The sequence below is a fragment of the Labeo rohita genome, chromosome 9 (assembly GCF_022985175.1).
Source record: "Labeo rohita strain BAU-BD-2019 chromosome 9, IGBB_LRoh.1.0, whole genome shotgun sequence".
NCBI lineage: Eukaryota > Metazoa > Chordata > Actinopteri > Cypriniformes > Cyprinidae > Labeo > Labeo rohita.
Window position 1 is genome coordinate 35,601,131 of NC_066877.1, and position 19,006 is coordinate 35,620,136.

The following is a 19,006-nucleotide window of genomic DNA, read 5'->3' on the forward strand; positions in this document are numbered from 1 at the left end:
CAGTAAACATCAGTGCATTTGTAGTACACATGAAGTACAATGACTCCATTCTGAATGGAAATGAATGTTGAAGTCTGCAGGATTATTACAGTAAATACAACTAACATCATTGAAAACATTTGCCTTACTTGAAATGAAATTTCATTGTACTAAAATAACTAAAAAACTGAAAGATTAATTAACAATACAGACATAAAGAACTACTAAAAATGAAAACAGAAATTTATAAAAATACTGTGGTAAATGTGGAATAAAAATAAATCTTGATCTTTAACAGACATTCATTTTATTGCGTTTCTGAACACAGATGTTTTTGACTACAGGCAAAAAAACAACAAAAAACAAAAACAAAAGCACAATCCAAAAAGTCTATTGCTGATATTCACTCGATATGAAACGCATGAAAACAACCACACTTCTGATACACGATAAACATCATAAAAACACTCTGTAGTTTGGATCTTTCTCCTACTATTTGGATAAAAATAATTGATTATCAAAATATATATATTTGTTTTATAAAATGATCAACATTATATCATTCTTAACTGTACAAAATATCAGAAATATCAAACAAAACACTGACAGAGAAAATAATGAAGTATTAAAACTCACTCATCATTATGAACGTATATAAACTCGCATACACGACGTGATTGATTGGTTCTTCATGTGGTTGTAGACCGGAGAAATTAAGGAAATGCTCATTAAAAAAATTATAATTTGTTTGTTTAGTTTGTTTCCTCATCAGATTTGCAGAAATGTGTCATTGCATCACTTGCTCACCAATGGAAGTGAATGGGTGCCGTCGGAATGAGAGTCCAAACAGCTGCTAAAAACATCACAATAATTCACAAGTAATCAAAACCACTTCAGTCCATCAGTTAACGTCATCCGTTTGGATTGTCATTCTGACGGCACCCATTCACATCCATTGATGAGCAAATGATGGAATGTCAGATTTCTGGAAATCTGATTTACATCTTGAACGAGCACATTTTGAGAAACATCAGTAAAAATACTACATTATTTCAAAGGCAGAGCAAGTTATTACATAAAAAAAAGATATAAAGATAAATATTTTTCTTCAGTATAGCGTGCACAACTAAATCACAGGCAATTGAACCAGGAACATGAATTAATATCCATTATATATTGAAAACGAAATGTGATTGTACGCATGTAAAGCGATACTGAAGCAGCAGTTAACTCTGAAATAAATCATTCTGTGGTGATTATACACATTATACACAGTGGTAACATACTAGTGGCTAATTTAATAAATAACATTAATAAATAAATACATTGGATGTCGTTAATATGACATTCTGTAAGTTTGCAGTCGTAAAAATGCTCGTTACCTTATGAAGTGATGATGACACACATTTACATGATGACAGGAAGTCAAAAACACTCTAAACATGATCAGCGACACATTCAGCTGATGAATGAGAGAAGGAAAAGGCTGGAAATATGATGCATTTTTGACAGATGAAGCAAAATAAAATCTCCAAAGCGCAAATGTTTGTTGTGTTTAATAAATGAGAGTTTCTGGAAATGACCAAAGTACTGAAAGGAAATAGGGTTGTGCATCTTTGGGAAATGATCTGTGATTATTTTATATATTCTATATATAAATTCAATCGAGCTTCAGCTGAGGCTGAAGTGAATTCAGAATTTAAGGCTTCTTTCAGTTCATAATCTGTAATTTGATTGAAATTGGCCACAACACACAAGATGCAGAATTATAATTTTAGTTTTTAATCTAAGTAGAAATAAAATTATATTAAAATAAATTTATATAACTGCTAAGAGAGTACTTTTTAATAAGGCATTTAATTTTTTTGTATAATTACCAATGAACATGCTCATATACTTAACATATGGTTTTTGAAAAAGTCTCTTCTGCTCAGCAAAGCTGCATTTCTTTGATCAACAATACTGTAAAAATGTGAAATATTATTGCAATTTAAAAGAGCTGTTTAGTATGTGAATGTGTTAAAATGTAATTTATTTCTGTGATCAAACCTGAATTTTTAGCATCATTACTCCAGTCTTCAGTGTCACATGATCCTTCAGAAATCATTCTAATATGCTCATGATTTTTACAAAATCTGAAACATTTTATAGGAATCTTTTGTAACATTTGAAATGTCTTTTCTCTCACTTTTGATCAATGAATCCTTACTGAATAAAAGTATTAATTTCTTAAAAAAAAAACTTAAACTTTAAACATTAAAATATTAATCTAAAAATTTTATATTTATTATTTTCTATAAATATTTAACTAATTTAACATTCTTTAATGCTTCAAATAACTATTTTCTAAGTGAATATCTGTTAAAATATAATTTATTTCTGTGATCAAATCTGAATTTTTCAGTATCATTACTCCAGTCTTCAGTGTCACATGATCCTTCAGAAATCATTCTAATATGCTGATTTGCTGCTTAAGAAACATTTCTGGTTATTATAAATTCTGAAAACATTTTATACTTTTATGGAAAAATTATTTTCTATTTTCCAGGATTATTTGATGAATAAAAAGTTCAAAAGAACAGCATTTGTTTGAAACAGGAATCTTTTGCAACATTTTAAATGTCTTTACTCTCACTTTTGATCAACGCATCCTTACTGAATAAAAGTGTTCATTTCTGTTAAAAAAAAAAAAAAAATAAATAAAATCAAACTGACCTCAAACTTAAACTTTAAACATTAAAATATTAATCTCAATTTTTTATATTAACAATTATTTTTTTATAAATATTTAACTAATTTAACATTCTTTAATGTTAAAATTTAAACAGTTATTTAAAAAAAAACAGTTTTCTACGTGAATATGTTAAAATATAATTTATTTCCCTGATCAAAGCTGAATTTTCAGCATCATTACCCCAGTCTTCAGTGTCACATGATCCTGCATAAATCATTCTAATATGCTGATTTGCTGTTCAAGAAATATTTATGATTATTATAAAATCTGAAAACATTTTATATTTTTATGGAAACATGATTTTTTCCCCCATGATTTTCTTTGATGAATAGAAAGTTCAAAAGAACAGCATTTATTTGAAGTAGGAATCTTTTGCAACATTTTAAATGTCTTTAGTCTCACTTTTGATCAGTGCATCCTTATTGAATAAAAGTGTTAATTTCTGTCAAAAAAAAAAAAAAAAAAAAAAAAAAAAAAAAACCTCAAATTTAAACTTAAAACATTAAAATATTAATCTAAAATCTTTATACTAATAATTAATATTATTGTAAATTATAAATATTTAACTAATTTAACATTCCTTAATGTTAAAATGTAAACAGTTATTTAAATGAACTGTTTTCTATGTGAATATCTTTAAAAATGTAATTTAATATGGTGATCTGCTACTCAAGAAACATTTCTGAAAATCTGAAAACATTTTATATTTTTGTGGAAACATGATTTTTTATTTTCCAGGATTTTCTTTGATAATTAAAAAGTTCGAAGGACAGCATTTATTTGAAGTGGGAATCTTCTGTGATATTTTAAATGTCTTTACTGTCACTTTTGATCAATTTAATGCATCCTCACTGAATAAAAGTGTTCATTTTGGTCAAAAAATCATACTGACCTCAAACTTTAACTTAAAACCTTAAAACATTCTAAAATGTGTATATTTATAATTATTTTTAAAGAAGACTTTAATTTAACATTCTGTGTGTTGTGGCCGATTCAATTCAAATTCATTTGCAAATTAAAGGCTCTTAAAGGGACAGTTCACCCCAAAATGCTCATTCTGTCATTCTCTACTCATTCCACACCTGTTTGACTTTCTTTCCTCTGTGGGACATAAAAGAAATTGTCTTGCAAAATGTCCATTTTAATAAAAGTCTAATGTTCTTCACATATCTTCTTTTTTTTAGTTATAAGAAGTTCATTTTTGGCTGAACTGTCCCTTTAAACTGTGTTTCACACCATAGTCTCTGGAAGTGTGTCTATACTATCCGAAGACAGGAGTTGCCATATTTGCCACTTCTCCAGAGGCCAATCTGGATGCTGCTCCGCACCGAAGCTCTTCGATGGCAATTGTGACGCCACACCCTGACAGGAAGTGACACGCGGCTGCACGGACACGGCAGGAAGTCTGTCACCCTCCGCTGACTGGTGAAATGGACTCGATGCGACTGGAATGGTTTGATGGCGCGGGGCGTTCAGAGGACTGCCGTCCACGCTTGTGACGTGCAGGTGTAGTTTACATTCAGCGGGGACGTTCGTACGAGACATTTGCGTGTCATGCACAGGTTTTGCGTCGCTGTCGTCATCATAGAAGACGTCAGAGGAGGCACGTTTATACAGGTGTCCATCTGAACCTGAACGACAGAGACACATTTACTCATTTTTAACCATCATAACGCACTCAGGTCATTTTGATCTGGAAGACATATATAAAAATTTCTAAAAAATGCATGGTTATTATCAAAGCAACAAAACTTTGCAAATGTGTTAAGACCCTCTAAATACACATCATTTATTTTTTTCAGATTTTTTACAATTATTCTTTAGGAGATATGACACGTCTTGTGTTCGGGTCATTTTTGACCCGGGTATGTATGGAGTACCATTAGGTGTCAAAAATATTTTACTTTTTGTAAAATTATCTATGAAGTTAAATTAGTCAAAAACTTGGGTAAAATATAGTTAGCCCTTTTCCCACATTTCATACACGTTTGGAACTGAATTTTGTTGATAAATATGAATATGTACATCTATTGATGAACCACTGCAGCCTTAAAAAAATGATCACTTTTTAATCTGAAAGTGAAATTTATGCAATCAAAATGAATTTGTTTAGTTTGAAAATGGTTCAGAGTAATATTTATGTTGTTCTGTTAGAAATAAATACGTAGTTTTCATAAATTTGGACTTTTTTTAGGAATATTATTCTATATTTTATTATATTCTGTAGTTCATGTCAAAGTGTAAGCCTAATATGTATTGTTTTTTTTTGTTTTTTGTTTTTTTTGCTTGGAATAATATATAACAAATAATAAAAAGTTTATCTTATAGGATTTCATTTAACGCTGTGAAAATAAATAACATTTTTAAAATGTTATTTATAATATAATATAATATAATATAATATAATATAATTAAAAAAAAAAGTTTAATTCTGCTTGGTTTACATTGCAGTGTAAGACCTAAAATGTTTTACATAGAATTATTTTTGTATAGAAATTAGTTAATTAATTATTAATTATTATATGAATTATTTAAGTAATTAATCATATAATTTAATATAATAGAACTTATATATAATATAATATTACATTTTATATAATATAATATAATATAATTAAAAAAATAATTCTGCTTGGTTTATATTACAGTGTAAGCCCTAAAATATTTTACATTAATTATTTTTTGTATTGAAATTAGTTAATTAATTATTAATTATTATCTTAATTATTTAAGTAATTAATATAATATAATATAATATAATATAATATAATATAATATAATATAATATAATATAAACAAAGCAGAATTCAACTTTTTTTTAATTATTATTATATTATATTACAGTGTAAGCCCTAAAATGTTTTACATGGAATAATTTTTTGTATTAAAACTAATTACAATACTATACTATAAAAAAAGTGTTTAAGTCTGTTTCGTTCATGTCACAGATTAAAACTAATCATTTTTTTAGTATAATAATAAAAATGATGATAGAATTTACTTTAAAGGTGTAAAAATGTATAATATTAATGTAATTAATTAATTTATAATCTTTTTTTTTAATACACACACACACACACATATTTACATATACATGTAATGCTGTGAAAAAAAAATTATATATATATATATATATATATATATATATATATATATATATATATATATATATATATGCATGTATTTTTTTACATTATTTGTTACTTTTTTAACTTTTTGTATATAATATAAAAATAAAAATAAATAACGATTTACTGAAAATGAGAGAAAATTTATATTTATATATTTAACCATTTATAATAATATAATATAATAATAATATAATATAATATAATATAATATAATATATAGTGTACTTTTTCCCATTTTTCATACACTTTTGTTGATAAATATGAATAATATATAATAATATTATTCTCATTTTCTTACTTGTACTCTGTATTTTCAAAAAATACTTCTTAAGAATATCTTTTTCTTAAGACTGTTCTTTAGACAACACTTTCAGAAATACATTTAGGTCTGCAAAATATCACTAATATTTTTTGACACAATAAATAAAATGTTTTTAATTGACACCACAATTCAGTACACAAATCTAGTTGAAAAAAAAAAAACAGTAAGGATAAAGTCAAGATATTTCAAAGTTTGACCATTTAAAAATAAATATTAATATCAAAGCATATATGAAATGTTATATAGTGAATGTAATACCACTTAAAAAAATAAATAAAAACCAAAAGTGCAGTGTTGAAAGACAAAATGTTAATGTGCTTGTTTGGCTTTGATTAAAAGAACATTTACTGTGTAAAATACAGAATGTATTGCACAATACAGGATAAATTATGCGGCACTTCAAAAGTACTAAACCTGTCATGCATAGTTTTTTTTTTTAATGTAAGCAGTGAAAAGCAGCATTATTTATGAAAGTCAATCTGTCTGCATTCATTGTGTTGGATTTCAGTGCTACTGTTCTCACAGACGGTTTCAGATATTCCTGACTGACGTGCATTTTGTCTTGTGTTTGTACCTGTGAGGAGTTTGTCATGCAGTCCTGACAGAAGAGCATGTCGTGTTCGCCAGATACGAGCCTTATCATGTATCGTTTCCCCTGAGGAGAAAAGATGATTTATTAATGACACATAAAACACTCAACCGTCACAAAACCTCTGCTGACTCATTTATAAGACAGCATTGCATAAATGCAGTAAAAAGCAATCAAATATTGAGTTCAGTTAAAAAAAAATATCTATCTAAAATGGTGAATAATTATAATTATTTAATACCATTAATAAAAAAAGGAGTTTGATCCAGTGTGATTTTAGGCTCATACATATAATATTTGTTATTAATATTGTTTAATTCATAGTTTCTGTTTTTATTTAATAGAATAATAAAAAAAATAATAAAATAAAATAGCCCAATATGATTGACTTTAAAGCTGTGAAAAAAGTCATTTTTAATATAATATAATATAACACAATATAATTAGTGCTGTCACTATTGATTAATCACGATTAAATCACATCCAAAATAAAAGTTTGTGTTTACATAATATGTATTATGTAAATGTAATATACGTAAATGTATTATAACATAACATAACAATTTTGTGTACTTTATAGGAATATATACTTTATAGGTTAAATATTCTTTATTTGTTTTTTTTTTTTTTTACTTAATTAAAAAATAAATAATGATTTACTGTAATGCTGTGAAAATTTATATTTAAATATTTATAATAATATAATATAATATAATATAATATAATATAAAATTTTGTGTACTTTATAGGGTTTTTAAAATATTGATTTACGGTAATGCTGTGAAATGTATATTTATATATTTAACTATTTATAATAATACAATATGTAATAATTTAATTTAATTTAATAATTTAGTTTTTTGTAATATTCTTTTTTTGTTATATGTGTGTGTGTCTGCTGTGCATAATTATATATATATATATATATATATATATATATATATATATATACATATAAATATACATTTATTTATGATTTTGATTATATACATAAATCTAAATATATATTACATACATTTTCTTAAATATACACATAAGTGTGTGTATTTATATGTACATATAAATATACACAGTGAACACACATATATCATGCAAACACAAACTTTTATTTTGGATGCAATTAATCACAATTAATCGATTTGACAGCACTAAATAAAATAATATAATACAATTTGATTTTGTATGAAGGAAGACCTTTGACTATCTTTTTGTACTTTGTTTATACTCTATTTATTTATTTATTACCTGGAATATATATAATAATGAAAGATTGCAATAAAATATGCCTAAATGATTAATAATTTTTATATAATAATTTATCATTATTTTGTTAAAGTTTTAGTTTTTTTTTTAATTATTATTATTATTATTATTATTTTAAATATCTAAATAGTTTATTTTTATTTCAATTTCAGTTTTAGCTGTTTTATATTAGTTTAACTAAATGCAAAAGAAAAATGTTGCCTTGGGATCTAACAAATAGAATAAGGTTTTTTTTTTTTTTTTTTTTTTTTTTTAAAGATTTTATTTTATTTCAAATAACAAAAAAGTTATTTATGGTTTTAGTTTTCTTGAATACAAAACCTTTTTAACATTTATACTGTTACTGTCGAAGAAAAAAAGGTCGACTTTTTTGTGACAACATGCCCCAATGACTTATGTATGTTGTTACAATATATGGGGTAAGTTGTCACAATTTGACAAAGTTAAACTAAATGGAAATGTGAAATTAAAATTAAAATCCACTGAGGGTTTCTTGTGTGATTCAGATGTTGAGCACTATTTGTTTGACACACAAGCTTCTGCCTACATAGTGCATTTAAATCATGCGGTTGCTGTCACTGACGTCTCTGCATTAGTAAATAAACTCACCGGCGTTGGCTTGTGAAGGTGAGAGGCAGAAATTCACGGTGTTGTTCCCATCGAGAGCGTGTTGGAGGTTTGTGGGACTCTGATCCTCCGCTCCTGATGGATGAAACCACTCTGAGAGCACCGGAGAGTTGTTATCGTACGGAGAGATTTCTCCACTGGAGCTCTTCACCTCACTGCACAAACACACATTGAGCACATCATTAACAAAACTCACTGCACAAGCCTAACATGCCATTACTTTACTTGGAATTGTTCATAATATAATAATAACATAATAAAATGAGCATAAGATTGAATGTAGTGCTGTGAAAATTTATATTTAATAATTAGAATTAATATATTACATTACATCTATATTATATTATATTATATTATATAGTTCATGTCACAGTGTAAGCCTAATACGTTATTTTTGTATTTATTTATTTATTTTTTCCTTGGAAAGTTATATAACACATTAATAACAAGTTCAAGTTAAAGGATTTATTTTAATGCTGTGAAAATGAATAACATTTATAATATAATATAATATAATATAATATAATATAATATAATATAATATAATATAATATAATATAATATAATAATATTAATACTACAGTGTAAGCCCTAAAATGTTTTACATTTAAAATTATTTTTTGTATTGGCATTAATTATTATACTATACTATAAAGAGTGTTTAATTCTGTTTTCTTCATGTCACAGATTAAAAATAATGTATAATAGTGTACTTCATAGTTTTGTTTGTTTTTTATACTCTTTATTTGTTTTTTTTTTGTTTTACTTAGAATTGTATATAATATAAAAATAAAAATTAAATAAATAATGATTTACTGTAATGCTGTGAAAACGTATATTCAAATTTATATTTATATATTTAACTACTGTACTTATAATAATATAAAATAATACAGTATAATCATTGTGTACTTTATATATATATATTTTTAATATTCTTTATTATTTATTTATTTATTTATTTTAACTTAGTATTGTATATAATATAAAATAATTAAATAAATAATGTTTTACTGTAATGCTGTAAAAATTTATATTTATATATTTAACTATTTAGAGTAATATAATATAATATAATATATTACAATTGTGTACTTCATAGTTTTTAAATATTCTATATTTGCTTTTTGTTTTACTTAGAATTGTATAAAATATCAATAAAATTAATAAATGATTTACTGTAATGCTGTGAAAATTTATATTTATACATTTAACTATTTATAATATAATATAATATAATATAAATGTTTTGCATACTTTATCGTTTTTTTAATATTCTTTTATTTACTTAGAATTGTATATAATATAAAAAGTAAAATTGAATAATGATTTACTGTACTGCTGTGAAAATATAATATAATATAATATAATATAATAATAATTTTGTGCACTTCATAGGTTTTTTTAATTATTGTTTTTTTACTTAGAATTGTATATAAAAAAAAATCAAATTAAATAATGATTTACTGTAATGCTGTAAAAAAGTATATTTATATATGTAATTTATATATAATAATTATATATATATATATATAATTAATATATAATTATTATATAATAATAATTATATACATTTAATACAATATAATTTAATATAATTTTTTATATTTTATATTTTTTCTTATATTCTTCATTTTTTGTTACTTAGAATTGTATAATCTAAAAATAAAAATTAAATAAATAATGATTTACTGTAATGCTGTGAAAATTAATATTTATATATTTAACTATTTATAATAATATAATATAATATAATATAATATAATATAATATAATATATAATACAATATAATACAATACAATCATTTTGTGTACTTTATAGTTTTTTTTAAATATTCTTTATTATTTATTTATTTATATTTTAACTTAGTATTGTATATAATATAAAAATAAAAATTAAATAATGTTTTACTGTAATGCTGTGAAAATTTATATTTAACTATTTATACTAATATAATATAATATAATATAATATTGTATATTTTATAGTTTTTCTTATATTCTTCATTTGTTGCTGTTGTTTTTTTTTTACTTAGAATTGTATAAATCTAAAAATAAAAAATAAATAAATAATGATTTACTGTAATGCTGTGAAAATTAATATTTATATATTTAACTATTTATAATAATATAATACAATACAATACAATATAATATAATATAACATAACATAATATAATAATATAATATAATATAATATAATATAATATAATATAATATAGTCTGACTAATTGTTACTGCACAGTTATTGTGTATTGATGATTAATCAATAGTCGTGACAGGCCTAACAACTCCTCAGTTAAGAGTCGGATTGTGATGTTCAGATGAGACACAAACTCACTTACTCACACTGTGGTGTTTTCCTCCTCAGCAGATAATCAACCACATCACTGTCCGTGTCCAACAAACTCAAGAGAACCTCGTTCTGCAGCTCCGCTGAGATCTGCCGGCACAAATCAGATCAACACGTTCCTTCAGGAGTCTTAGCAGAACACTGGAGTCACGAACAAGCACAACTGGGTCCAATCAATCCACTGACACACAGCTTTAATGCCAAGAACAATCACACGTGTTTTAGCTTGTGTGTCTATCAAACTCTTCACGGCAAACACACAAAAATCACTACACTTCGACAGGACAATTGCTTACAACAAAAGCACATAACAAAATTATTCAAATGTAAACTAAAATATAAATATAAAGGCTAATGGAAAATATTACTAAATTAATAAAATTATTAAATCAAATAATAAAACAAATTATTATTATTATTTTTACTACATTCAAAAACATAAATATGTAATTACTTATTTAAATATAATATTAAATATATATTTAAACCAACAAAATTATTACTTAATTATGATTAATAACATTTGGACTATAAGGAAAATAAAAACTAAATTTTGACATAACTATGATTAGTAACATTGAGGCCATAAGAAAAATAATTGTTTAATAAAACAAATAATAAATTATTATTATTATTATTATTATTATTATTATTATTATTATTACTACCACAACTTCAACTACTAGTAGTATCATTTTGTTTAAATTTATAAATTTTTCATAAATAAATTGATAAATATTTAAACATTTATAAACATTATATTCAAAAACATAAATATGTAATTATTTATTTCACTATGATATTAAATATACAATTCAACTGATACAATTATTACTTATAATTAATAACACTGGAAGAATAAGGAAAGTAAATATGTAAATGTACAATAAAATAAACAAACAAACAAACAAATAAATATGAATAATGTTGCGACCATAAGGAAAGTAAATATGTAAATGTGTAATAAAAAATATAAACACTAATGCTAATAAATAATAATAACAATAACAAAAACAACAACAACAATAATAAAAATAATAATTAACAATATTACCGCTTTAAATGATGCATTCTGTCTAAAACACCATACATGTTTTTATTAAAAAAAAAAAAAAAAAAAAAAAGTTTAAATTCTCATTGTCAAAGAGAGTGTAAATAATAAATATATATTATCCAAATAAATATGATTTTAAATACAACAAAATTTTCATAACTATGATTAGTAACATTGAGAACATAGGAAAAATAAACGTGTAATAATAAATAAAATAAAGTATTTTATTATTATTATAATCATTATCAATTTGTTTTATTATTTATAAATCTTTAATAAATAAATTTATAAATATTTAAAAATGCATAAAAATTGTATTCAAAAACATAAATATGTAATTATTTATTTAAATATGATATTAAACATAGAATTAAACTGATAAGATTATTACATGATTATGATTAATAACATTGGGACCATAAGGAAAGTAAATATGTAAATGTAGAATATAAATAAATAAACAAACAAACAATGAGACCATAGGAAAAATAAATGTGTAATAATAAATAAAAGTATTTTATTATTATTATCATTATTATTATTATCATCAGTTTGTTTTATTATTTATAAATATTTAATAAATAAATTTATAAATATTTAAAAATGTATAACAGTTATATTTAAAAGCATAATTATGTATTTCTTTTATTTAAATATGACATTAAATATATAATTAAACTGATAAGATTATTACTTATGATTAATAACATTGGGAGCATAAGGAAAGTAAATATGTAAATGTACAAAATAAATAAATAAATAAACACTGAGACCATAGGGAAAATAAATAAATAATAATAAAAAGTATTTTTTATTATTATTATTATTATTATTATTATCCATTTGTTTTATTATTTATAAATATTTAATAAATAAATGTATACATATTTACAAATATAACATAAATATGTATTTTTTTAATTTAAATATGACACTAAATATATAATTAAACTAATAAGATTATTACTTATGATTAAATAACATTTGATAACATTGGGACCATAAGGAAAGTAAATATGTAAATGTACAAAATAAATAAACAAACAAACAAATAAATAAATAAATAACACTGGTACCATATGGACAGTATGTGTAAATAATAATAATAATAATAATAATAACAACAACAACCCCTTTAATAATTATTTAAATTATTAATTATAAATGATTGTTTATTTATTAATAATAAATATTACCCCTTTAAAGGATGCATTTTGTCTAAAACACCATACATGTTTTTATAAAAAAAAAAAAAAAAAAATCTCATGTATAAAGAGAGTGTAAATATGCCTGTAATTATTTCCTTAATTAAAAGTTTAAATATAATTAAAATTTGACATAACTATAATTAGTAACATTGAGACTATAGGAAAAATAAATAAATACAGTTATTAATTAATATGCAATAACAATGTCCAATATTACTCCTTTAAAGGAAATTGTGATTAGTAAAATTGGGGCCATAGGTAATAAATAAATAAATAAATGCATGTATAATAACATTTAGGCTAGAGTATTCCCCGTTTAAAGCGTGCAGTCTGCCTAAAAAAGCGTGCATGTTTCTGTTCCGCTAGCATACTTGTCCTTCATTCAAACTTTAATGGTCCAAATCATCTCAGCAGCCCTTTTTTGGACATGCCAGACGACCGTGCTGGAAAAGAGGAGCGTTTCAGATCCCAATGATCCGCCGTTCAGCAACATAAACTAGATCTCAAGCACTTTCATAAAACTGCCATAACAAACGCACATAGAAGCGGTGATTTATTTTTATTGTTGTATTTTCTCTGGCTGCGCATCATCACATCTCAATCATAAAGTCATTTTTAGAGCGTTACGTAACGGGACGGTTCGTACCGTGAAGAGGGACTGGTGCGTGTCGATCATGTGCTGCACGACGCCGATGATGGCGGCGCTGTCCTCCATACGCGCCGAACTCTCCACGCTGAACTCCTTCTCCGAGCTCTTCTGCTTGTGCAGGAGGTTCGGCCCGAAGATGGTGGCCAGATTCAGCGATGTCATCTTATTACCAATCACCTAAAACAAAGAGCACAGGCACAAACAATGGATAATTCAGCCAATAACACACATTCAGTCCTCATTTACTCTGTATATTCATGCTGGACGTGTGACAAACTGAACTGCATGAACTGATCACCACAAAAAACAATGCATGACCTCCAAAACGTACAGATTAGAGATTCCTATTGTGCTTTAAATTGGTTTCGATCTTGTAGCAGTGACGAGTCGCATCAAAGCGTTCCTTTTTAATTCTTTAAATTGTACCGATCGAAAAAAACCTTACACAATTTAACAACAATTCATTAAATGTTTAACAGAAATTCCATATTTATTATATTTTTTACATTCTGTTCATTTCCATTTTTCTGTATTCTTTTTAAATTATTACATTAAATATTATATGTTTAAATATTAATATTAAATATTAATCATAAAACTTATATAATTTATCACTGGTTCAGCAAAAATAAAATTTTTAGGGCCCTATGAAATCTGTTTTCTGGTTTCTTCTAAATTCAGTGTTGCACATTTTACTTTTCGATTCTGTTTTGATGATTTGATAAATTTTTAATAGTCAAAAAGCATGTCAAAACTTTAAATATTTTAACAAACAACTATATATATATATATATATATATATATATATATATAGATAGATAGATAGATAGATAGATAGATAGATATAATATCCCCAAATTCTGTTTTCCATTTTTTGGTTTCCTGATTGTTTTAATGACTTAATTAAATTTTAATAATCAAAATATATATTTTAATAATGTCAATAATGTCATTTTTTTAAATTAAATTAAATTAAATTAAATTAAATTAAATTAAATTAAATTAAATTAAATTAAATTAAATTTTTATTTTATTTTATTTTTTTTTTTTACAATAATAGGTCCCTGTGAAATGTTTAATTTGTTCAAAAAATCTGTGTTGTCTGTTTGTTTGTTTTTCTGGATTTTACTATTTTCTACATATTTACTATCAAAAACAGTGGTAATTAAATTAAAGCATGTAAAACTAAAGCAACTTTAAACTTTAACAATTTATTACTAATTATTATTATTATTATTATTATTATTATTATTATTATTGTTGTTATTTTGTTTTATTTTATTTTATTTTTTCAAAATTCTGCTTTATTCAACAATTATTATTATTATTATTATTATTATTATTATTATTGTTGTTGTTGTTTTTTTGTATTATTATTTTATTATTATTATTATTTTTTCCGAAATTCCATGTTCACCATTTTAAGGTTTTTGGTTCTATTTTAATTATTTAATTACATTTTAATAATTAAAAAGCATGTCAAACTAAAGCAACTTTAAACTTTAACAATTTATTATTATTAATTATTATTATTATTATCATTATTATTATTATTATTATGACTATTATTATTGTTGTTTTATTTTATGTATGTATTATTATTTATTTTTTTATTTTTTTTTCTTCAAAATTCTTGAATTTTTCCAGAATTCTGTGTTCACTGTTTTAAGGTTTTTCGTTCTGGTTATTTAATTACATTTTAATCATTAAAAAGCATGTAAAACTAAAGCAACTTTAAACGTTAACAATTTATTGTTATTGTTATTGTCATTATTATTATTATTATTATTATTATTATGATGATTTATGCCTTCTATGCAAATCAGAAATAAACATAAACAAATAAACAAACAATAAGTAAACAAATAAACATGAGCAAATAATACAAATAATTTTTCTAGAGGCCGACCACAAAGAGTTCATTGAGCTCACTGGGATTACTGAACTTTGTTACACATCAGTAAGAAATCATGGGTAATCTTGAATTAGTTACTTTAACTAAACAAGATAGACAAACAAACAATGACAACGGCAGTAGTGTCGGATTTGTATTGGAAGCAGCTTTGAGAAGTCTTGTGATTCTACTGAGCACAAATGACTGATGTATGAGATCACGGCTGTGTGTCATCTGATTCCTGCTGCAATAACAAGCTGTTATCTGCAGTCCATCCATCTGTGTGTCAGTTCACTATTCCACCCATCCTCTAAAAAAAATGATAACCTTGTGTTCTTTAGCCGTTCGATAATATTTGACATTATCTCTGTATTTATGCATTTGCTTAAAAGGGTGATTCGTCCCAACAGAGAAAAAATCATTTCAACCAAACAGTCATTTATCGTTAAAAAGAGTCAACATGCTTTATGTGCATTTATGTTTATTAAAAAAATTATACACAAAGAGTTTATAATCATTCACTGAGACAGTGTGTCTCCTGAAAAAAAAGGTTATTAAAATGGTAAAAAAATAAAAAAAGAAATAAAACAATGATTGCTGAGTACATTTTATCTCATACGTTCATGTTTAATTACCAGTTTTTTTTACTATTCAACTTTAATTAAAAGGTAAAATTCCTTTTATTTTTTGGTAAACAAAGAGCTGTACAACAGAGATTTACTCTTAAAATATTTTAATTAAAAAGCATGTCTAATTAATTGAAATCATAAAAAAATATACACAATACAAAACATACAAAATTAGATTTTTAGGAAATTATAAAATACATTATTTTTTCCCTAAATTCAGTTTTATTTTTAATTTTTGTTTGTTTTAATACTTTAATTACATTTTAATGTTTAAAAAGCATGCCAAACTAAAACAACTTGCAACTTTAACTATTTATTTATTTGTTTATTTATGTGTACGCTGTAAAAATTATTTTTTCAAAGTTGTATTTATATTTTTGGCAAACAAAGAGCTGCACAACAGATATTTACTCTTAAAATGCAGCAATCAACATATACAATACAAAACATATAAAATTAGATTTTTAGGACCTAATAAAATAATTTTTTTTGGTTCCAATTTCAGGTTTATTTTTTGCAGAATTCAGTGTTTTTTGTTATTTTTTTTCTGATTCTGTTTTAATGATTTAATTAAATTTGAATAATTAAGAAACATGTCAAAACTAAAACGTATTATTTTTTAATGTATTTAAAATGTACAATTCCTTTTATTTTAATGTTTAACAATTTTTATATATAATTTATTTTTGTATATTACTACTACTACTACTTTTTATTTATTTATTATTTTATTTTATTTTATTTTATTTTATTTGTGCAATAATAGGTCCATGGGAAATGTTTTATTTTTAAAAAAAAAAAAGTCCAAACCATCACTTTGGATTTTTGTAGATTTATGATATAAATGAATATTTTTATTTCTTATGCATGCTATTTTTATTTTTACTTACGCATCTGTTGTGATTGTGCTATGATTTTATTTATTTTTTTTTTGAATTTGAATTACCATTAGGTATGAAATGCTAAATAAATAAACTTGCCTTGCTTAATTGCTTTTTTTTTTTGTATTAATTTACTAGAAATAGAAATTGTGGAAATTGTTTCACCACATTTTTTTTTTTCAGTGTAGATTTACTCTGAAACAATTTTCACTCAGAAACTGCTAGAAAATCTCACAAATAATTGTAGAGAAATAGCAAGTAACACAATTAATTAAAATAATATTTTAAAGTAGAAAGACTAAAATAGTAAAACACACTCTAATATTTGTTTTATTTACAACTTTGGAAAATACATTTTTACAGAGTAATCCTTTTATAAGCAATTAATTTAAAAGTAGTTCAACTTAACAAAAGTTAAGTTAAAAGAGTCTTTTAAAATGCATTGAATGACCCCTTAAAATCTATTTTTTCTTGTTTTTTTCTTGTTTTCTCTATTAAATCATCTCTGTCTGAAAACTCTCATACTCCCAGGACAAAGAAAAGAATCATGAAACTAGTCTACTTTAATTGTATACAAATTAAACATTTAAACTGCCACAATTTTGCTTAATTGTTGTGAAATCATCACAAATGAACCACACAACTCACCTTGTTTCCATCACCGTCCCGCGAATCCTCCGCGTGATTGGCTACGTTGGACAGGAAGTGAAGTAAACACTGAAGGGTGTCGCTGTTGCAGGCGGGAAGCAGACAGATGAGTAACTGTATGGCCGTGTGCTGATCCGACTTATCTAGAGCTGCAGAAACAACACAGAGAAGATATCATAAAGTGAAGAAAAAAACTAAAGTATTGCATTTTTAAAGTCCAAAAATGAAAATGTGCTCAGCCTCAGGCCATCCAAGATTAGGATGAGTTTGTTTCTTCATAAGATTTGGAGAAATGTAGCATTGCATCACTTGCCCACCAATGGATGTGAATGGGTGCCGTCAGAATGAGAGTCCAAACAGCTGATAAAATCACCACAATAATCCACACCACTCCAGTCCATCAGTTAACATGCTTTTATCAGCTGTTTGGACTCTCATTCTGACGGCACCCATTCACATCCATTGCTGAGCAAGTGATGGAATGCTACATTTCTCCAAATCTAATGAAGAAACAAACTCAAACACACCCTGAATGATCTGAGAGCAAGTATACTTTAATTTCTGGCTGAAGTAATCCTTTATGAATAATTGTTTTAGTATTGTTTTCCTTACATGCGCAGCTGATGAATGCGGAGTAGAGTTCTCTGGTCAGCAGAGGATCAGGCATGTCTCTGAGAAACTCTTTAAGCAGCGCAGCCACATCATGAACGCTGTGCCGCTGGTCCAGAACAACCTCTGCACCCTGATCGAACGCTTCACGCAGCTGAACATCACAACAAACACACCGTTAATACTGTGAGAACTGACATAGGGTTCACATACTTATGCCACCAATGAAGTTGCACGAACTTTCCAGTTATATGTGATTATTAATGCATTAGGATTTTTAAAAAGCATGCAAATTCATTCAGAATCATTGAAAATTACTCTTTTTAAAGAGTTGTGTACACAACAACACTTTCTAGAGCAAAGTTGAGCAAATTTGGGTTATATCATCTGTGTGATACTGTCTTTATTTTTTGTTTATAAATTTAACAATAAGTCA

The 19,006-nt window shown here is 24.7% G+C and overlaps 1 protein-coding gene across 1 annotated transcript in view; it reads right to left on the bottom strand.

Annotated features, from left to right (window-relative positions):
- Positions 1-269: 269 nt before the first annotated feature.
- The window catches only part of LOC127170753 (rho GTPase-activating protein 6), a 56,435-nt gene continuing 37,698 nt past the window's right edge, over positions 270-19,006 (bottom strand). The window contains exons 7-13 of the mRNA XM_051118962.1: positions 18,574-18,724; positions 17,962-18,110; positions 13,907-14,086; positions 10,991-11,088; positions 8,628-8,800; positions 6,741-6,821; positions 270-4,344 (exon numbers count right to left, since the gene is read on the bottom strand). Coding sequence (XP_050974919.1) covers positions 3,944-4,344; positions 6,741-6,821; positions 8,628-8,800; positions 10,991-11,088; positions 13,907-14,086; positions 17,962-18,110; positions 18,574-18,724 — 1,233 coding nt within the window. The 3' untranslated portion in view covers positions 270-3,943. The remainder of the gene's footprint in view (positions 4,345-6,740; positions 6,822-8,627; positions 8,801-10,990; positions 11,089-13,906; positions 14,087-17,961; positions 18,111-18,573; positions 18,725-19,006) is intronic.